General features: G+C 40.9%; 1 protein-coding gene and 1 long non-coding RNA gene across 2 annotated transcripts; both read left to right on the top strand.

Annotated features, from left to right (window-relative positions):
* The first annotated feature begins 1,969 nt into the window (after positions 1–1,969).
* LOC121818623 (SLAM family member 5-like) lies at positions 1,970–19,820 on the top strand. Its single transcript, XM_042243298.1, has 4 exons — positions 1,970–2,026; positions 2,382–2,901; positions 17,680–17,976; positions 19,582–19,820. Exons 1-4 carry the CDS (start codon positions 1,970–1,972, stop codon positions 19,818–19,820), a joined length of 1,113 nt encoding a protein of 370 aa, XP_042099232.1.
* Positions 19,821–19,905: 85 nt separating this feature from the next.
* Positions 19,906–20,878, top strand: LOC121820614 (uncharacterized). Its single transcript, XR_006061216.2, has 2 exons — positions 19,906–19,984; positions 20,260–20,878. It is a non-coding gene; the product is annotated as an uncharacterized LOC121820614 (long non-coding RNA).
* The last annotated feature ends 1,936 nt before the right edge of the window (positions 20,879–22,814 follow it).

Below are 22,814 nucleotides of genomic sequence, written 5' to 3'. Positions count from 1 at the left end.
TGCATTGAAAGGCAGGTTCTTTATGACTTGTGCCACCTGGAATGGTACCCCTTGCTCTGCTAAACCCCTGTAATTACTTGCTTGCCTTTTCCCAGGAGAGAAAGTTGGAGGTTGAGCCTCCAGGAGCTGCTCAGATCCTGGTGATGAGACAGCAGTGCTGGGAGAGAAGCCCCCAGGGAGAGCAGGGACAGGGTCGGGGGGCTGGTGGGAGCTCCTGCAGGGGAGAAGCCCTGGGCTGGGAGAGGGGAGCCCCAGTGCCAGGTGTGGCTCTACCATGTGTGACCCAGGACAGGTTCACCTGCTGGGAGGCCTCCTCCTCTGTGACAGGAGAAGCCTGGGCAGATGCCTGCCTAAGGCCCTTCCCAGCCTGACTTTCTGTCCCTAGAGAGGACGCTCCTGTTGTCCATCAAGGCCTCTGCTCTGTCTCCTCATCCCATGTTGTCCTAGTCCTGTGTCACAACACGGACTGACAGCAGTGAACCTGTTTAAGGTTCCTTCAAAGAGGAGAACCCGGACCATTACTGTGGTCACTTCTCAGCCCTACATGGAATGAGGGATGCTCTTCTTCAGGCATTCCCTCTGGAATCCAGTCTGACCATTTTCTCTGCCTCTGCTCCTGAGAGGGGTGTTTAGACCACCTCCTGTAAGACATCATCTTTCACAGTCTATGGAAACTTTGTTTGCACACCATGCTCTGGAAATATAGTAAAGCAGTATTAAGCGTAATATAAGGCCCCAGGCCTGTGAGGGGAGCTGAAGGGACTGGGATGGAGACTTGACCTCAAGGAGATGCCTAATTCAGTGAATAACTGATTAAATAAATACAAAGAAATATCTGAAATACACATATATATGAATACTGGCCTGAGTCATTCTCTGCTTCTAATGAGAGCCAGGAATGAGTATAGGTACAATAGAGGAAGTCAGGCTTGAGATGAGGAGAACTTACTCATTTGGAGAGAGAACTTTTTTCCTGGCAGGCAGAGGCCAACCCAGGCAGATCCTGATCTCCTGGAAAAAGCAAATTATTGTTCCCTTCAGGATAAGGCTGTTCTGCGTTACTTTCTCTGGTCCTGTTCTGTCTTACCTTGTCCCCAAAAAGGACAAAGAATATCCAGTCCCTGGGGCCACTGTCTGAAGAGGGAGGGTGGGCTCAGGATGGGGTGGCCCTGAGGGGAATGTGCCCACTGGTCACAACTCTGCAAGAAAGTGATCGAGGAAGGCCCACTGCAACCTCTCAGGGACTGGCTAGGAAAGTGCTGACTCGGTGGCAGGGACAGCAGAGCTCACTAAATGGTCACTGGCTCACTCTCATATTCTCATCCAGGGCAGTTAGCCAGGGCCTTGTGAGCAGTGCTGGCCCAAAAGCAAGAGCAGACAGCATGCTACTTCTGGACAGAAGTCTGATTCTCCTGTTTCCCCTCTCTGCTGTGGGGCTGGGAACCTGTGAGGATGCTGTGGGCTCCATGGAGGTGGTGGAGCCTCCACTCTGTGTGACGGGAACCCTCCCTCACTCTCTGAGGGGACCTGTGGTGAGGGATATAAACTCCTCTTGTTCTAAGACCTTGAGGTATTAACTGCTTGTTACACAGTGCAGCCTAGCCTATCCTGACTACCACAATGCCTAGAAGCAAAAAGGAGAACAGCATTCATATTTGTATTAGGTATTTACTGTTGCATAACGCATCACCCCAAAAGTTAATGCCTTAAACACCATCAGATATAATGTCACAATTTTCTCTAGGTCAGGGCCCGGGGGTGGGTCAGCTGGGTCCTCTGGCTCAGGGTCTCTCAGACTGAAATCAAGGTCTTGATTGAGGCTACATCGGCTCAGGTCATCTGGGAAAGATCTGCTAGCAGGCAGCTCCTGTGGCTTTTGGACTGAGGGCCTCAGCTCCTCCCTGTGTTTTGACCAGAGGCTCCCTCAGTTCCTCGTTACATGGGTCTCCCCAATAGGGCAATTGACAATATGGCAGCTGGATTCCTCAGAGCAAGCAAGGGAGAGAGTGAACGAGAAAGAGGGTGTGTGAGTATAAGCAAGAGAGAAGTCACAGTCTTGTGTACTCTAAAATCACTGAGTGACATCCATTGTGTCTGCTGTGGTCCATTCCTGAGAGCAAGTCACTAGGTGCAGTCCACACTCCAGGGAAAGGGGTTAAACAAATATGTGAACACAAGGAGGCAAGGATGTAAGGAGACATTTTAGAAGCACCTTCTACAGTTTTGCACCTAATTTGTGCCTAAAAATGTGTTGGTGCTTTTCACTTGTGTCATTTAATTTATACTGACCTTATGAGGTCAGTAAGGAAATGTCAGGTAGGCAAATTTATGTAACCTATTCAATGTTAAACTTCATTAGAAGGAGGACTTGATTCCAAAAGTTGTTTCAATTAATTGTACTTGGCTGTCTTACTAAAATCAAGGGATTATCCTGGGTGGATTTCTTTACAAAGAGGTTTGTGTGGGTTCTTTCCTTTATTATTGATGAAAAAAACATATGTCCAGTCTCCAGTCCTTTAGGCATCTGCTGCACTGGGGCCAAGAGTTCTGCAGCACGTGGTTCTGAAGTTCATGAATCTGGAGCCCGTGTTCCCCTGCAGGGGATCCGAGGAGGTTCTGTGTTGTTTCATGTTATCAAGAAGCAAGAAGCTGAACCAGAGGAGGTCTTGTGGGCCTTTGGCCCTGAGTCAAACTACAGTGTCTTGCTGCAAGTCCACCATGGGGCAGACACTCCAACCTGGGTCAGCCTCCAGGACAAGTACCAGCAGAGGGTCCATGTGCCCGACATCTTGTCCCTGAAGATTGAGAACCTGACCTGTGAGGACAGTGGACAGTACCGGGCTCGACTCAGCTTCCCTGGAGGATTGGAACTTTCCCAGGTTTTCCTCCTCACTGTCTATGGTAAGTGACACCTCCTCACCATGGCTTCCCTCCTACTTTTGTCCTAGGAGGGTCACATAGACCCCATTCTGTAAGATTTTATTTAGACTCCAACCTTCAGACTCTGACTTCTCACCCAACAATAAGGTGAGCATGTTAGCCAGAAAAGGAGAGCTGACTTGAGATTCACAAAAGGGAGAAAATCACTTCAGTACTTCAAGGGAGGAAAATGGGAATTTATACGGTAACATTAATTGTTCTTTCTAAAATTGAGTTGCTTAATTTCTCTATTTGTTTTCTGTTACTACTGTAACAAACTGCCAGAAAAACTTATGGCCTTAAAACCTCTCAAATTGATTATCTTACCATTTTGTAGATCATAAGTCAGACTTGGGTCTCATGGGGCAAAATCAAGGTGTTGGCAGGCCTGTATTCTTACCTGGTGACTCAGGAGAGAATCCATTTCTTGCCTTTCCCACCTTCGAGTGGATACCTGATTTTCTTGGCTGGTGTCCACCCTTCATTCATTTTCAAATCATCAAATTCATCTCACATTGTATCCATCTGATCTGTTCTTCCACCTGTCTTTTTCACTTTATTTTTGATGAGAAGTATTTAATTTTTTTTAGAGTATGCCTTTTACTCTGATCTGTGACAAATAAACTAGATTCAGCATTGTAGCTAACAATGACAGCAATAACAACAGCTTGATAGCAGCAAGAAAATTTTTTATAAAAAAAATTAAGAAGTCCTTGAACATTTGCAGTTGCCAAAATACATAGATACAAAATGCATAGATATATCAGATGGGCTCTTAAATTATAATAAAATTTATATTAATTATATAGTATCATTTTTCAAAAGAACTACAGGTAATTTGTGTGTGTGTGTGCGTGTGTGTGTGTGTGTGTGTGTGTGTGTATGGATTTCCCCAGAGGCTCAGAAGTTAAAAAAAAAAATCTGCCTACAGTGGAGGGCCACAGAGGACACGGGTTCTATCCATGGTTTGGGAAGATCTCCTGGAGGAGGGCATGGTAACCCACTTCAATATTCTTACCTGAATATTCTCCATGAGAATCCCATGGAGAGAGGAGCCTGGTGGGCTGAGGTCCATAGGGTTACGAAGAGTCGCACATGACTGAAGTAACTGAGCATGCACATACACTAGTGAAACTGTCACCATAACTTATGCCAAAAAATCAGATGCATCCTCTCCAAAAGCTTCCTCCTGCCTTCTTTATTTGATTGTTATTGTTGTTGCTTATATAACAGCTCAAAATTAAGTGTAGTCTATAGTGTTATTAATTATAGGCATTAAAATTACATTTATGTATATTATATAGTATTGTTAACTTTAGGCACTATGCCATACAGTAGGTCTCTAGGATTTATTCATCTTGTGTAACTGAACCTTTGTACCTTTTGACTAATACCTGCTCATTTCACCCTCCTCCCAGATCTGTGCAAGAACCCTTCCACTCTTCACTTCTATAAGACTGATAATATTAGGCTCATCATATAAGTGGTTTCATGTAGTATTTATGTGTTCTTCTCTCTCTGGCTTGCTTTACTTAGTGTAATGTCCTACTGCTTCCCCTATGTTTGTCATAAAAGGTAAAATTTCCTTCCTATTTAAGTTTCAATAAGATTCTTCTAGATGAAAGTGAAAAAGGAGAGTGAAAAAGCTGGCTTAAAACTCTATGTTCAAAAAACTAAGCTCATGGCATCTGGTTCCATCACTTCATGAAAGGGGAAAAAGGGGAAATAGTGACAGACTTTATTTTGGGGGAGTCCCAAATCACTGCAAACAATGACTGCAGCCATGAAATTAAAAGATGCTTGCTCCTTGGAAGAAAAACTATGACAAACATAGACAGCGTGTTAAAAAGCAGAGACATCACTTTGCAAACAAACATCCATCTAGTCAAAACTACTGTTCTTATAGTAGTCATGTACCGATGTGAGAGTTGGACCATAAAGAATGCTGAACATCAAAGAATTGATGCTTTCAAATAATGTTGCTGGAGAAAAGCCTTGAAAGTCCCTTGGACAGCAAGGAGATCAAACCAGTCAATCCTAAAGGAAATCAACACCAAATAGTCATTGGAAGGACTGATGCTGAAGTTGAAGCTCCAGTACTTTAGGACCTGATGCGAAGAACTGACTCATTGAAAAAGAGCCTGATGCTGGGAAAGATTGAAGGCAGGAGGAGAAGGGGACAACAGAGGATGAGACAGTTGGATGGCATCACTGACTTGATGGACATGAGTTTGAGCAAGCTCGGGGAGTTGGTGATGGACAGGGAATCCTGGCATGCTGCAATCCATGGGGGTCACAGAGAGTTGGACACAATTGAGTGACTGAACAACCAGTTATATTTTTAATTTTTGAGAAACTCTATACTATTTTCCAAAATGGCTACACCAATTTACAATCCCACCAACAGTGTATGAATATCCCTTTTTCTCTACCCCATCATCAACACATCTTTCTTTTCTTTTTGATAGTAGCCATTACAACTTTATACTCACTGTGGTTTTAGGCTTCCCCTGTGGCTCAGCAGCAAAGAATCTACCTGCAAGGAGGGAGACACAGGAGATGAGGGTTTGATACCTCAGTCAGGAATATCCCCTGGAGGAGGAAATGACACCCTGCTCCAGTATTCTTGCACACACTGTGGTTTTGATTTTCACTTTCCTGGTGATTAATAATGTTGAGTGATTTTTCATATACCTGTTGGCCATTTTTATATCTTCCATTGACAAATGTCTAGTCAGTTCATTTCCCCATTTTTAACTGGATTATTTAGGTTTTTTCCTATTGAATTGTATGAGTTCCCTTATAAAATTGAGTATTGAGTAAAATAAAATTATGTAAAGTAAAAATAAAATTATGTACTGAGTTCTGTTATAAAATTTGGATACTAACCATTTATCAGATATATAGTTTGTAGCTATTTTCTTCCATTTTTTAGGTTTCCTTTTCACTCTGTTGATGTCTCCCATGCTGTGCAAAACCTTTTCAGTTTAATATAATCCCATTTGCTATTTTTGCTTTATTTTCTATGCTGTTGTTGTCATAGTCAAACAATTATTGTCAAGGCCAGTGTCAGGAAGATTTTTCCCTTTGCTTTCTGCTAAGAGTTTTATGATCTCCAGTATTACTTTTAGGTCATTAATCCATTTTTAGTTTATTTTGTGTATGGTGTAAAAGCTTAATTTCATGCTTTTTCATGTGGATATCCTGTTTCCCCAGCACTACTTACTGAGAAGACTTCCCTTTCCCCATTGTGTTTTCCTAGTTTCCTTGTCAAAGATCAGTTGACCCTATATGCATGGTTTATTTCTGGGATTTTTTACTCTGTTCCATTGGTTTATATGTCTGTTTTTATGTCTGTACTGTACTGCTTTAAAAGCATTGTGATATACTTTGAAATAATGAAATGTGATGCCTCCAGTTCAGTACCTCTAAGTGGCTTCTGCTATTTGGGGTCTTTTGTGGTTCCATATGAATTTTAAGATTTTTTTCTCTTTTTGTAAAAACTCCCTAATTATATTCACACAGTTTGGTTAGAATCTACATTGCTTTGGTACTGTGAACATTTCAACAATATTAATTCCTCAGATTCATGAACATGTAATGTCTTTCTATATATTTGTGTGTTTGCAAATTTCTATCATCAATGTTCATAGTCTCTGGTGTACAGATCTTTCAATCCTTAGGATTATTCCTAGGTATTTTATTCTTTTGATTGTAATGTAAGTGGGACTGTTTTCTTGTTTTCCTTTTCAGATAGTTCATTGTTAGTGTATAGAAATGCAAAAGATTTTCATATGTTGATTTTGTGTTCTGCAATTTTGCTGAAATCACTGATTAATCCTAAAAGGATTTTTCTGTGGAATCTTTAGATTTCTCTACATACAAGATCATGTCATTTGCAATAAAAATAATTTTACTTCTTCCTTTCCAATTTGGGTGCCTTTTATTTCTTTCGCTTGCCTGATTTCTGTTGCTAGAACTTCCAGTCCTAAGTTGAATAGAAATAGCAAACAGACACACTTGCTTGTTCCTAATGTTAGAGGAAAAGCTTTTAATCCTTCACCACTGAGTTTGATGTTAGCTGTGAACTTTATATATGGCCTTTATAGTGTTAAAATAACTTTCTTCAATTCTTAATTTGAGAGGTTTTAATCATGAAAGAATATTGGTTTTTTCTCATATGGTTTTTCCACATCTATTGAATTACTGTGTGATTTTTATCCTTCATTGTTTTAACATAATATATCACATTATTGATTTGCATATGCTAAAACATCCTTGCATCTTTAGATTAAACCCCAATTGGTCATGGTGTTTGATCCTTTTAATATTTTGTTGAATGCCATTTGCTAGTATTTTGGTAGAGATTTGGCATTTTTGTTCATCAGGGTTATTGGCCTATAAGTTTTTGTGTGGTGTGTTAGTTTGGCTTAGGATATGCCAACATCTTTAAATGTGTTCCCTATACTGTGATTTTTTAATATATATTTATTTTAATTGGAGGCTAATTACTTTACAATTTAGAAGAATTTAAGAGGGATTAGATTAATTCTTTGGTATGTGATTAGATAAAATTCACCTGTGACTCCACTGAGTCTTGGAATTTTCTTTGTTGGAAAGTTTTTGCTGATTACAACTAATTATTTGTTATTATTAATCTTTGTGAGTTGTGTATTTCTTCTTGATTCAAGCTTTAGAAGATGTATGTTTCTCAGAATTTATCCTTTTTCTTTTCAGGATTGTCCAATTTGATAGTATATAATTGTTCATAAGAGTTTCTTATGATATCTTTATTTCTGTGCACCAGTAATCCCATTTTCTGACATTAATTTATTCTTTCTTCTTTTTTTCTTGTCTTGCAAAGGGCTAGCCAATATTGCTTATCTTTCCAACACACTCAGGTTCACTGAATTTTTTATTCAATCTTTCTAGTCTCTATTTCATTCATTTGTGCTGTTAATCCTTATCACTTCCTTACTTCCACTAACTTCTGGCTTAGATTTTTCTTTGTTTTCTAGTTCCTTGAGATGTAAACTTAAGTAGTTTGAGACCTTTCCTATTTTTTATTCTGTTTATCACTATAACATTCTTTCTTGGTACTGCCTTTTTAAATTCATTTTTTAATTGAAGAATAATTGCTTTACAATGATGTGTTGGTTTCTGCATTACAACTCGTGAATCAGCCATAAGTATACATATGTTCCCTCCTTGATCCTCCCTCCCACTCCAGCTGCTGCTGCTGCTAAGTCGCTTCAGTCGTGTCCGACTGTGTGACCCCATAGATGGCAGACCATCAGGCTTTGCCATCCCTGGGATTCTCCAGGCAAGAACACTGGAATGTGTTGCCATTTCCTTCTCCAATGCATGCAAGTGAAAAGTGAAAGTGAAGTCGCTCAGTCATGCCCGACTCTTAGCGACCCCATGGACTGCAGCCTACCAGGCTCCTTCATCCATGGGATTTTCCAGGCAAGAGTACTGGAGTGGGTTGCCATTGCCTTCTCAGCCACTCCAGCTAGACCACCCATCTAAGTCATCACAGAAAACTGGTCTGAGCCTGCTGTGTTAACTTCCCACTAGCTACCTATTTTGCACATAATAAGGTATATATTGCAAAGCTACTCTCTTAATTCATCCCACCCTCTTCTTCGCTGACTGTGTCCACAAATTTGTTCTCTACTTCTGCATCTCTATTCCTCCCTGCAATAAGGTTCATCAATACCATTTTTCTAGATTCCATATATATATGTTAATATGCAATATTCATTTTTCTCCTTCTGACATACTTCATTCTGTATAACAGGGTCTAGGTTCATCCACTTCACTACAACTCAATCAAATTCGTTCCTTTTATGGTTGAGTAATATTCCATTGTATATGTAACAATTTATCCATTCATCTGCTGATAGACATCCAGGTTGCTTCCATGTCCTGGATATTGTAAATAGTGCTGTAGTGAACACTGGGGTACGTGTCATTTTGAACTATGGTTTTCTCTGAGTATATGCCCAGTAATGGAATTGCTGAGTCATATGGTAGCTTTTGAGAAAGGAGTATGACAAGGCTGCCTGCTGTCACCCTGTTTGTTTAACCTATACACTGAACACATCATGAGACATACTCAGCTGGATGAGTTACAAGAAGATCATGACATCCAGCCCAATTACTTCATGGCACATAGAAGGGAAAAAGGTGGAAGTAGTGACAGATTTCCTCTTCTTGGACTCTAAAATCACTATGGATGGTGACTGCAGCCATGAAATCAGAAGACAATTGCTTCTTGGCAGGAAAGTTATGACAAACCTAGGCGGTGTGTTGAAAAGCAGAGACATTATTCTGCTGACAAAAGTCCATCAAGGCTATGGTCTTCTCAGTGCTCACATATGGTTATGAGAGCTGGACCGTAAAGAAGGCAGAATGCCAAATAACTGATGCCTTTGAGCTGTGGTGCTAGAGAAGACTCCTGAAAGTCCCTTGGACAGCAAGGAGATCAAACCAATCAATCTTCAGGGAAATCAATCTTGAATACTTATTGGAAGGATGGATGCTGAAGCTGAAGCTCCAGTGTTTTGGTCATCTGTTGAGAACAGCTGACTCATTGGAAAAGTCCCTGATCCTGGGAAAGATTGAGGGCCGAAGGAGAAGAGGGCATCAGAGGGGTGAGATGATTGGATGGCATCACCAATGCAATGGACATGAATATGGGCAAAGTTTGGGAAATGGTGAGGGACAAGGTGGCCTGACATGCTTCAGTCCATGGGGTCACAAAGAGTTGAATACAACTGGGTGACTGAACAACAACATGGTAGTTTTATTCCTAGTTTTTTAAGGAATCTCCATACTGTTTTCCATAGTGATTATATCAGTTTGCATTCCTGTCAACAGTGCAAGAGCTATATCTGTTCCCCACACTCTCTCCAGCATTTATTGTCTGTAGAGTTTTTGATGATGGCCATTCTGACCTGTGAGGTGATACCTCATTGTAGTTTTGATTTGCATTGCTCTAATAATGAGCAATTTTGAGCATCTTTTCATGTGTTTGTTGGCTTAGTACTGCTTTTGCTTCCTTCTGTGTTTTCTATTTTTTCCTTTTCTTTTACTCAAGATATTTTCTTATTCCCTTATGATTTCTTCTTTGACCCAATGGTTGTTCAAAGGTGTATTGGTAATTTCCATGTATTTGTAAATTTTCCCATATTCCTTCATTTATTGTTTTATAATTTCATTCCACTGTGATTGGAAAAGATATTTTATATAATTTCTTAAATAATAAGTATTGTTTCAGGGCCTAATATATGATGTATCCTGGAGAATATTCTGTGTGCACTTGATAGAAATATGAATTCTCCTGCTGCTGGGTATAATATTCTGTTTGTTAGGTCCATATGGTCCAATAATATATGTTTGTTAGATCCATTTGGTCTATAGTATTGTTCAAGTCTGCTGTTTCCTTCTTGATTTCCTGTCTGAATTTTCTATCCACTCTTAAAAGCAAGGTATTCAAGTCCACAATCATTCCATTGCTATTTCTTCTGTCACTGTTTGCTCTATATAACATAGGTGCTCTGATGTTGAGTGCATAAATATTTATCATTGTTATATCTTCCTATTAAATTGACCCTCTTTCATTATGCAATGACTTTCTTTGTCTTCATGACAGCTTATGATTTAAAGTCTATTTTGTCTGCTATAACTAGCCACCCACACTCTTTTTTGGTTCCCATTTGCATGGAATATCTTTTCCCATTCCTCACATTTAGCTTATGTGTGCCCTTAAAACTAAAGTGTGTCTCTTGTAGATATCACATATATATAATATATCTAGTTGAATCTTGTTTTAGTCATTCAGTCATTCTCTGTTTTTTATTGGAGAGTTTAATCTATTTATATTTAAAGTAAATGTTAATTGTAAGAATTTATAATTTCAATTTTGGTTTGGGGAGATATTTTTTTACTGGAGTATAATTGCTTTACAATCTTGTGTTGGTTTCTGCCATACAACAGTGTGAATCAGGTATAAGTATACATATATCCCCTCCTTCTTGATCCTCCCTCCCACCCCACTGCCTATCCCAGCCCTCTAGGTCATCACAGAACAAGATGAGTTCCCTGTGTTCTACAGCTGCTTCTCACTAGCAATCTATTTTACACACGGCAGTGTATTTATGTCAATGCTACTCTCTCAGTTCCTCCCACCCTCTCCTTCCCCCACTGTGTCCACAAGTTCATTCTTTACATCTGCCTCTCTAGTCCTGCCCTGCAAATACATTCATCAGTACCATTTTCTAGATTCCACATATATGTGTTAATATACAATCTTTGTTTTTCTCTTTCTGGCCTATTTCATTCTGTACAACAGGCTCTAGGTTCATCCACTTCACTACAACTGACTCAGGTTCATTGCTTTTTACGGCGGAATAGTAGTCTGTTGTATATATGTACCACAACTTCTTTATCCATTCATCTGTTGATGGACAGCTAGATTGCTTCCGCATCTGGGCTATTGTAAATAGTGCTGCTATGAACATTGGGGTGTGTGTGTCTTTTTTAAAGTTTAACTATTTTTTAATGTTTGGAGTAGCTTTATTCATAATCACTCCAAATTAGCAACAGCCAAGATGTTTTGCTAAAAGACAGCTATCATTCTGACTGGTATGAAGTGGTACCTCATTGTGGTTTTGATTTGCATTTCTCTAATAATGAGTGATGTTGAGCATCTTTTCATGTGTTTGTTAGCCATCCATATGTCTTCTTTGGAGAAATGTCTATTTAGTTCTTTGGCCCATTTTTTGATAGGGTCGTTTATTTTTCTGGAGTTGAGCTGCAGAAGTTGCTTGTATATTTTTGAGATTAGTTGTTTGTCAGTTGCTTCATTTGCTATTATTTTCTCCCATTCAGAAGGCTGTCTTTTCACCTTGCTTATATTTTCCTTTGTTGTGCAGAAGCTTTTAATTTTAATTAGATCCCATTTGTTTATTTTTGCTTTTATTTCCAGCATTCTGGGAGGTGGATCATAGAGGATCCTGCTGTGATTTATGTCTGAGAGTGTTTTGCTTATGTTCTCCTTTAGGAGTTTTATAGTTTCTGATCTTACATTTAGATCTTTAATCCATTTTGAGTTTATTTTTGTGTGCGGTGTTAGAAAGTGATCTAGTTTCATTCTTTTACAAGTGGTTGACCAGTTTTCCCAGCACCACTTGTTAAAGAGATTGTCTTTACTCCATTGTATATTCTTGCCTCCTTTGTCAAAGATAAGGTGTCCATATGTGTGTGGATTTATCTCTGGGCTTTCTATTTTGTTCCATTGATCTATATGTCTGTCTGTGTGCCAGTACCATACTGTCTTGATGACTGTGGCTTTGTAGTAGAGCCTGAAGTCAGGCAAGTTGATTCCTCCAGTTCCATTCTTCTTTCTCAAGATTGCTTTGGCTATTCGAGGTTTTTTGTATTTCCATACAAATTTTGAAATGGCTGCGATCCAAAAATCTGCAAGCAATAAATGCTGGAGAGGGTGTGGAGAAAAGGGAACCCTCCTACACTGTTGGTGGGAATGCAAACTAGTACAGCCACTATGGAGAACAGTGTGGAGATTCCTTAAAAAATTGCAAATAGAACTACCTTATGACCCAGCAATCCCACTTCTGGGCATACACACCGAGGAAACCAGAATTGAAAGAGACACATGTACCCCAATGTTCATCGCAGCACTGTTTATAATAGCCAGGACATGGAAACAACCTAGATGTCCATCAGCAGATGAATGGATAAGCAAGCTGTGGTACATATACACAATGGAGTATTACTCAGCCGTTAAAAAGAATTCATTTGAATCAGTTCTGATGAGATGGATGAAACTGGAGCCGATTATACAGAGTGAAGTAAGCCAGAAAGAAAAACACCAATACAGTATACTAACACATATGTATGGAATTTAGGAAGATGGCAATGACGACCCTGTATGCAAGACAGGGAAAGAGACACAGATGTGTATAACGGACTTTTGGACTCAGAGGGAGAGGGAGAGGGTGGGATGATTTGGGAGAATGCCATTCTAACATGTATACTATCATGTGAATTGAATCGCCAGTCTATGTCTGACGCAGGATGCAGCATGCTTGGGGCTGGTGCATGGGGATGACCCAGAAAGATGTTATGGGGAGGGAGGTGGGAGGGAGGTTCATGTTTGGGAATGCATGTAAGAATTAAAGATTTTAAAATTTAAAAAATAAAAAACTAAAAATAAATAAATGAAAAAATAAAAAAAAGAAAAAAAAACTCAAAAAAAAAAAAAAAGCTTAGAAGTGGCTTATAATGGAATAAAATGTTAAACACTTTTAAATTAAAAAAATAAAAATAAAAAAAATAAAAGACAGCTATCAGAAACAAACACACTTTTTAAAAGTTATATCTATACAACGGAATTCTAGTTGGCATTAAAAGTAACATGCTTGATGCATGCAACAGGTGGATGAATCCTAAATGTATTTTTAAAGCGAAAAAAGCCACAGCCAAAAGACATGTGTCTTTTTGAATTATGGTTTTCTCAGGTGTGTGCCCAGCAGTGGAACTCTGGGTCATATGATAGTTGTATATTTAGTTTTTAGGGAACCTCCATACTGTTCTCAATAGTGGTTGTGTCAGTTTACCTTCCCACCGACCGTGCAAGTTCTCCACACCCTCTCTAGCATTTACCGTCTGTAGATTTTCTGATGATGGCCCTTCTGACCTGTGTGAAGTGATACCGCATTACAGCTTTGATTTGTATTTCTCTAGTAATGAGCGATGTTGAGCATCTTTTCATGTGTTTGTTGGTCATGTGTATGTCTTCTTTGGAGAAACATCTGTTTAGGTATTCTGCCTATTTTTTTTATTATTTTTAAATTTTGAGCTCCATGAGCTGTTTGTATATTTTGAAGATTAATCTTTTATTGTTTCACTTGAAATATCTTCTCCCATTCTGAGGGTTGTCTTTTCACCTTGTTTATGGCTTCCTGTGCTGTTCAAAATTTTTAAGTTTAATTAGGTTATGTTTGTTTATTTATAAATGTCACCTTTTTAAATTGTTTTCTGCTTTGTAGTTCTTTTGTTCCTTTCTTTCTCCCTTACTGTCTTCCCTTGTGACTTGATGATTTTTCTGTATTAACATGCTTTGGTTTTTTCCTCATTTTTTTGAACATATCTCTTTTAGGTGTACTCTTTGTGGTTACCATGCAGCTTAGATGTAACATACTTACAACAGCCTGTTTTGAACAACTAATTTAATTTCAGTCACATACAAAAACTCTACACTTTTACACACACACATTTTATGTTATTATGTCACAAATTAAATTTTTTCTATTTTGTACTTATTAACATATGTTTCTATTATAGGTTATTCTGAATACTTTTGTCTTTAACTGTCATGTCAAAGTTAAAAAGTGGTTTATGCACCACAATTACAATATTATTGCAATATTGCATATTACATTTATCTATATTGTCAGTGAGATTTATATTTTCATATGATTTTGATATTTTTATCTTTTTTTTTTCAACTTTAAGGGCTCCCTTTGGCATAGCTTATAAGGCAGTTTTATTGATGAAATACTCTCTCAGTTTTTGCTTTGAGAGTTTTTATCTCTTCTTCTTTTTTAAAGAACATTCTTACCAGGTATAATAATCTTGGTTACCAGTGGGGTTTTTTCAGTACTTTGAATACATCATTCCATTCTCTCTTGGTCTATAAGGTTTCTGCTGAAAAATCTGATGATATTCTTATAGAGATTCCCTTGTATATAATGCTCTTCTCTTGCTATTTTCAAAAGTCTGTCTTTGTCTTTGAATTTTGAATATTCAGTTACTATGTGTCTTTTTTTTTTTTAATTTTAGTTTTTTATTTTTAAATTTTAAAATCTTTAATTCTTACATGCATTCCCAAACTTGAACCCCCCTCCCACCTCCCTCCCCATAACAACTTTCTGGGTCATCCCCATGCACCAGCCCCAAGCATGCTGCATCCTGCGTCAGACATAGACTGGCGATTCAATTCACATGATAGTATACATGTTAGAATGGCATTCTCCCAAATCATCCCACCCTCTCCCTCTCCCTCTGAGTCCAAAAGTCTGTTATACACATCTGTGTCTCTTTCCCTGTCTTGCATACAGGGTCGTCATTGCCATCTTGATTTATACTTCTTTGATTCTACCATCATGGGACCTTTCGGGTTTCTGAATGAATCTGAATGTCTATTTACTTGCCCAGACTTGGGAATTTTTCAGCCATAATCTCTTTAAATAAATTTTCAACATTTTTTCTTTGTGTTCTCTTTGGAACTCCCATAATGTGTGTATTGATTTTCCTATAGTGTCCCATAGACTTTTTTCATTCTTTTTCCTTTTCCTTCTCTAACTGGATAATTTCAAATGCTCTATCTTTGAGTTTGTTGTTTGTTTCTTCTGTTTGATCCAACCCACTGATGAGACACTTTATTCAATTTTTAATGCGGTTGTTGTATTTTTAGAACCCGAATTTCTGTTTGGTTCTTCTGAATGTTTTCTATCTCTGTGTTGAACTTCTCATTTTGGTCAAAAATTGTTTTCCAAATTTTGCTTAGTGATCTGTCTGTGTTCTTTGGTAGGTTGCTGAGCTTATTTAATATGATGATATTGAATTCTCTGTTAGGCGATTCATAGATCTCTATTTATTTCTGATTGTTTACTGGAGTTACTTTTATTCATTTGGTATTGCTATGTTTTGCTGATTTTTCATTCTTGTAGCCTTGCATTGGTGTCTGTGTGTTTGAATAAGCAGTCTCTTCTTCCAGTCTTTTAGGGCTGGCTGTAAGGGGGGAAAAGACAGTCACTGTAAAGCTCAACAAAGTTTGAGGCTTCAGCTATAGAGGCATGTGGGATGTTGGCTGCAGGAGTATGTGAGGTTCTGGGTAGAGGGTTGTATAGACCACCATCTGTGGATATTTGTGAGAAATGGTTTTCAGGGCCATGTGGCCCAGTTGCTGCGATCTCCTTCCACTTATATTTGCTTGGAAAAGAATCCACCTGCCAATGCAGGAAACATAAGAGATGCAGGTTTGACCCTTGGATTGGGAAGATCCCCTGGAGAAGGGCATGGCAATCCATTCTAGTATTCTGGCCTGGAAGATCCCATCAACAGAGGAGCCTGGTGGGCTACAGTCCATAGATTTACAGAGTTGGACATGACTGAAGTGACTTAGCATGCATGCAGGTACCCTCAAATAATGTCCTTAGTGTTCTGGGTGCAGTGAGACAGAAGCCAGCTTCCCAGGCAATGCCTCACAAATTATGGGGAAACTAGACTGTCACTTCATTCCCTCTTTTTCCTGTGGGAAAGGTCGCAGTCTAAAGGTATCTCTCTCAGCACTAAGTCATCCTGGCATGGAATCAAGGTGATGAGGTAAAATAAAAACTGTTCTTACCCTTTCCCTGTGGCTGACCTAGGATTTTTGGTCCATCAAAGTGCTGGAATCCCCCAACTGAACTCTAAAGATCTTGTAGGGGTATTTCTTACCATGGATAGTTGTTAAAATCATATATCCCTGGTGTCTTGCTAATATCAATGACTTCTTTCTCTTTTAAGGAAACTTATGATTGCATTTTGCCCAGATAATCCAGATTAATCTCACTATTGTAAAGTCAACTGATTAGCAGCTTTCATTCTATCTTCTACCTTAATTCCCCTTTGCATGTAATGTAACATAGCCACAGGTTCCAGGGATTAAGACATGGACATCTTTGAGGGGCCATTACTCTACCATGATTTGGAAATCCAGGTGTAGTTAGTATCTCCTGTACACTGTCTTCTCACTCAGAGCCAATCTGTTAATGGTCGCACTCAGAAAAAAACACCACAATTTAGCTCTTAAACACTACATGAGCATAGGAGAAAGTTTACACTGCATTGCTTATTAAGGAACCCATTTAGCAAACACTGTCTTTCCCTAAAGATCCTCTCCGCATAGGGAAATATCCTTCTATGAAGAAGACAACTCATAAGTCCCCATGGGATTTCAAGGCAGCTTGTAAATCTGACACTTTTCTTCCTGTCTATACCACAATTTCATTGGCATGTTCTAACCACGCTTGGAATTGTCATTCCTAGTTGTTTCCACTGCATCTCCCACAAATGTCTCTTCTTTTAGGAAGGTAGGGCCTTTCTCTGGCCTCCCAAAACTAACCAGATGTCCTTCCCCATAAGAGCTGTGCTGTCCCAAACTTCAACTCAATTGGAGACACAGATAAGAGCCATGAACCAAGACAAGCCCTTCTGTCCCAAGCTTCTTTCTCTTCTGTGAAAAATTCCAAGTTTAAAAAAAAAAAAATCATAGGCCTAAGAAAATGAAATCTAAATTTTATTTCCTTGTGGATGATTTATAAGGCTTGTGAAATCTAGTGATGTTGCATAAGCCTAACCCAATTGTCCCATTTCTAGTCTCTCGGTGAATGTTTAGCTTTAGAAAATTTGTTTTAAGTATAAAATGTACCCACTTTCTTTATAGGAGAAGGAAATGGCAATCCACTCCAATGTTCTTGCCTGGAAAATTCCAGGGACAGAAGTGACTGGCAGGCTATGGTCCATGGGATCACAGAGAGTCAGACATGACTGAGTGACTGTCACTCACTCACTTTCTTTATAAGGCTCCCTTATACACCTTGGCTTCAATGAGGTACTAGATATTAAACTGTGGCATGTAAAGTTTTCCACATATGTGAAGTTTAATTCTTTTGTTGCCTCCTACCCCAGAGCCCGTGCCCTCTCCCCAGATTCTGATGGGGTCAACATCCATCACGCCAGACTGGTGCAACGTCACCCTGGAGTGCAGAGCCTCTGGGGCCAGAGGAGATCTGAATGTGACCTGGGAGAACAAGGGCCTCCCCAAAGAATGGGAGCAGAGAAGGACATTAGAACCAGCCTGCAACTCATGCATCCTGGCCGTGAGCTTGCCTAGACGCCAGCCCAATGCAAGCCTCGTCTGTGTGGTCAGCAACCCGGTGGAATATAAAACTGCCTCCTTCGACCTTGGGGGAGTCTGCGTCCATGGTGAGTGCAATCTGCCAGAGGGGAGGAGCACTTTCAGAGCTCAAATAGCCCTGGGGTCTGGGGGTTCAGGGCTTTTCTTCCCACCATTTTGTTAGCACTGCTTTCTATCTGGCCACTTCATACACGAGTCGAGGAAAAACATTCAACTTATTTTTGCTTTTTGAATGTGTCTCACATCCATGACATAAACTGCTTGCCCCTGCTAGTCCAGGTAGTAGTTTTTCAGTACCTCTCTCCACCACTATCCAACACCCATTGTTCATTCAGCATGGTCTTCAGGAAAGTAATCATACTAGGTCATTTGTGCCTTTTCTTCAAGTCTGACCTCCATGACTTCCTCTAGGATGTCATGGAGGGGCTCGGACACTCCTCTGTCCACATTTCTGATCTTATTTATACACTTACCACTGAATTCCTTGTTTGTTGTTCCAGAATGTGCCCTGCTTTTGCACCTCTGGACATGTTGTTTCCTTGACCATCAGCCCTTCTTCACCCTGTGTCCTCGCCTTCCTGTCTTACTCTTCATGAAGGAGTCTCCTCAGCCACTGCAGATAAGTGGGCATGTGAAAATGCATTCACACATGGCCCTGCCCTAAGATAAGCCCCATGATTGGTCTAAAAATATGCTTATTTGTCTAAAAATCTACCAATGTTTTGAAAGTTCCATAATTTTTCAACAAGGAGTCTGCCTTTTCATTTTGCACAGAGCCCTGCAGTAATGTAGCCATCCCGCCTTCAGGCATCGACTCCCTCAGGGTGTCTGTGGCCACGCTACACTGAGTGGTGATTATCTGTTTATGGATTTGTCGCCTCCATGAACAAGAACACTATGAAGGCAGGAGCCATGTTTTGTTCTCCTTTGGATCCCTGTGCAAGCACAAGCTTCTGACCAAAGTTTATGTAATCAAAGTTGCATTGAACGAATGAATAACTTTATCCTGTGTGCCGTCTCACCCTCTGTAAACCATCCTCCATGAGCTGGTGCAGGGGTCTGAAATGTCAGAATCACTTAAAACATCTGTTAATTGGACCTCTCTACCCCAAGGCTAGAGTGTCAGGTAACTTTCAATACTCAGCATTACCCACAAACCCTCACTAATCACCCTCACCTACATCTCATTCGCTGCCCAGTCCTGCCTGCTGCAATAAGGTGCTGGCAACTCCCAGGGGCTGGTTTTAGATACTGCCGTTTCCCAAATGTGGCATCCCTCCTTCCTGGAATGCTATGCCCACCCTGAATATCTGGGAAACTGCTTCTCATCCCTCAAGGTCAGTTTATGCATCGCCTCCTCTTGGAGACCCTCCCTGAGGACCTCTGTGCAAGAGGTAAAGCTCTATTTTACTGTAATCCCTCTGGTTAGCAGACTTTGATATTTTCTCAGTCCTCTCTGCTGGGTGACTCCATCTTACTCATCTCAGTACCCCTGGCACCAAGCAGAAGTTCAGGACCTGGTTGAATGAATGATACTACCAGGCTCCTCCCTTTTCAGCTTCTGAACCAAGACTCTTTAGACTTTTGCACTTGCTGTCTATCTTCCATGGCAGTGGGTATCTCAAGTTCTCTCTTGACTTTAACTTATTTGCCTTTGTGTTTGAGGAAAACAGATTCAGCCAACCAGGCCAATGCTGACCTCCTGCCAGGCATCCTTAGGGCAGTTGCAGCTGTGTTCTTGATCCTCGGAGGTGGACTGTGCCTTTGGAAGATACATGGGAAGAAGATGGAGCCTGGAAGAGGCAGGTTGTCCTTCTCCTTCCATGCCCACATTCCTCTCTTTCTTCACTGGATTCTTGACATCCTTTCTCCTACAGTATATTGCCTGGAAAGGTCCCTGCAGAGGGGTTAGTGGGTGTGGCCATGGTCTGTGTCCATAGCAGTGGAAGAGGGTACAGATTTCCAAGGCTTAGATTCAAGCCACTCTGCCTCTCTCTCAGGTGCAAGATCACAGGAGGATGGTGATGAAAGCATTCAGTATGCAGCCAGCAGGAATCTCTAGAGTGCATGAACAAGGTAAGAACTGGGCACTGTGCTTTTCCAGGTCTCTCACTGCCTGGCCTGGGTTTGTCAAATCTAGTCACTGGTGTTTCTTTTCCTACTTCCTCTTTAACACTTTCCAGAAAATCAACAGTGTTAACTAAGAAAATTTATGTTTTGGATGAATATACCTCTGGGCACTTAGGGGAATTCATAAGTATTACATATCAATAGCATTGATTATTTTCTGGTCCTCCTAGGGCTCCTCTATCCCTCAGCTGTTTCAGGAACCCTTTGTCTTCCATTTCCAGGTTACCAGGGAACAGCATCTCAAAGAAAAGGGACCTCTCACTACTATCTACAGTGAGGTCTATAAGCCAGGTCATGCCCTGAAGATAATTTAATTGGAGGAAACAGAAGAATTGGCACTCTTGGGACACCTCCACCAGGAGCTTGATCCCTGAAGACACCTGCCTGTTCTACCTCTGGTCCAGTTCCAACTGCCTTTTGTCTGTTACCTGGGCCTATGTGGTCCTATTACTTCCTCTAACACCTCTCCAAACTGCCTTCCTATTCAGGATCCTCACAGTTGCAGGATGAGCATTCCTCCTCTGCCATTGGCTCAACTCCTGACCTCTTGCCTTCTGAAGCTTTCAAAAGAAGACTTTTCTGACTGTGTTAATCTTCACAGCCTCTGCTGTGTGGTTCATGTGTCTTTCCTTGAGAACATGAGCCTAGGCATGGGGACTGTGAGGAGATGGTCCATGCCACAGAGGAGGGAGTTATGACCTTGGTGTTGAATGCTGAGTTGGGGGTCAATGGAAGCAGCATGGGTAGGTATGAATCTGTAAAGGACTGGCCTGAGGATTCCTTTGCACCTTACATAGAGCAAAGTGTGTGTGTCAAGTAGTACACTTGTACTGGGAAGAATGTCTAGTGTATCTTGTAACCTTCTTCTTGGTAACTTGTGTTAACCTAGACTTTGGCCTCAACTTGGCCCCTGGGCCCCAAACCCACCTTCCTGTAAAGTGGAAAGAGGAATTTGTAACTCTTAACCCCCTTCCAGGACTTAATTTCTCAGAAAATAATCCTAGAACCTAGAAGTCAAGAATTGCATTCTTAGGAAAATAGCTTCAGCCTGTCCCTTTCTGGGATAGGGGTACTTGGTCATGATGATGAATGTGCAGTATCCTCTGACCATCCTTAATGAGGCTTCCAGGAGATAGGAAGAGTGAAGTTTGTAGGAAGATCTGAACCAGCCCTCTATGGTCTTTTTTATTGAAGAGTCTTGCTGGCTTCAATCTAAATGTCAGCCTCCTCTTAGCTCACTCACATCCCTTTGTCCAGAAAGATGGCTCCCTCTCCCTGCTCCTTGCTCCCACTCCTGCCTACTGGAATCCTATCATTCTGCCCAAAGCCATCTTCCAAACCACATGTCCCATGAAGCCTATCTGGTTCCCAAAGGTTTAGAAACTGTCTCTCCTATATCTGACCTTTTCAAACACCTTGGAGGCCCTGACACAGTCTGCCCTGGATTGGTCATGAGTCTTTCCTGCTGGACTCACCTCGGGCTCCCTCAGGAGGGTGTTGGAGCCACAAAAAGCCAGCACCAAGGAGACAAGCACCTCTGTCTGTGAAAGATCTGAGTAACCCTTCTTTCCAACTCCTGGGGGGCTCAGCAGACTGAGACCAAGAGCAGAGGCTGCTGAAGGTTTTTCTGGCCGTGAGTCCACAAGGAAGCAAAGATGGATGTGATGACCTCCAGCAACCCCACCTGTCCCAGAGGTCAGAGGTGGGGATATCCTCACACCACCTCCAGCCTCACATGGCCCGAAGACCTATTTCAACTGCAGAGTTGTGTGTGAGAACTTCTCCTTTCTCTGGGGGTCCTCACCTCCTAGAAGCCCCTAATTCCTGCCTTGGGTCCCAGCTCTTGTGTAAGAAGTGGGCTCAATCTAGTAGTGAGCTGCTGTGGTTTCTAAACTGACCTAGATTCTTGAGTCAGTTGGTTCTCCTCCTTGCTCAGCTCGGTTGAGCTGCTTCATATCTGCCTTCAGACTGTCTAAACATGGTTCCTGCTGAGGGCTTGAGCATCATGAAGCAATACCATGAGCCTATTGGATGGTAAGCAGGTGAGAGGGGGAGGTAAGGGATCTGCAATAAGTCACCTTTTCTGATCTCTTGTCCCTCAGGTGGAGCAGAAACCTGAGGGAGAGATAGGCACCATCTCCTCACAGACTTCCCATGTAACTGGTCTTGCTGGGCATCAATGCCCATAAGCCCAAGAGCACTGTAAGATGGGACCATCCAGTAGCCATTCCCACTCCACCAAAAGTAGAAAAAAATAAAATGAAGGGACCTGGGTTTTTCCGAACCTATAGTAAACCAGGGTTTCTCCCATGCACTTTAGAAATATTATTCTTCTAATCTTTATAAGGACACTCGAAGATCGGTATAATTATTCTCATTTGAATAACAGGAAACTGATATCTCAGACTAGTTCAGTGGTAGAGCAAAACCTTAATCTAACAAAGTTTACAGCTTACCCCTTCACCATTAGTCACTGGAGACCTCGGAATTCTAGAGTATTCAGATGGGACTATCCAATTTTTCCTCTCCCAAGGATCTTGGACTCTGACTAAGGTGCCTCAATATCCTAATTGATATGGAGCAGCTGGTGGATTAAAAAGGAATTACTCCTGAAGTGGACAATGTGGCCTTGGTGGGTGGGAAACCATAGAATGAAAGATCTTGACTTCTGATGCAAATGAGACATTTTAAGAGATGTTTCTGCCTCTTGAGTCTCTTTCCATGCAAGGTGTGTGTGGAAGTCATCACCTCATCTTCAAACCAGCTTCCCCTTTGC

This window comes from Ovis aries, chromosome 1, assembly GCF_016772045.2.
Source record: "Ovis aries strain OAR_USU_Benz2616 breed Rambouillet chromosome 1, ARS-UI_Ramb_v3.0, whole genome shotgun sequence".
NCBI lineage: Eukaryota > Metazoa > Chordata > Mammalia > Artiodactyla > Bovidae > Ovis > Ovis aries.
Note: the sequence above shows the minus strand (reverse complement) of the source record. Positions and strands in the feature narration are given on the sequence as shown.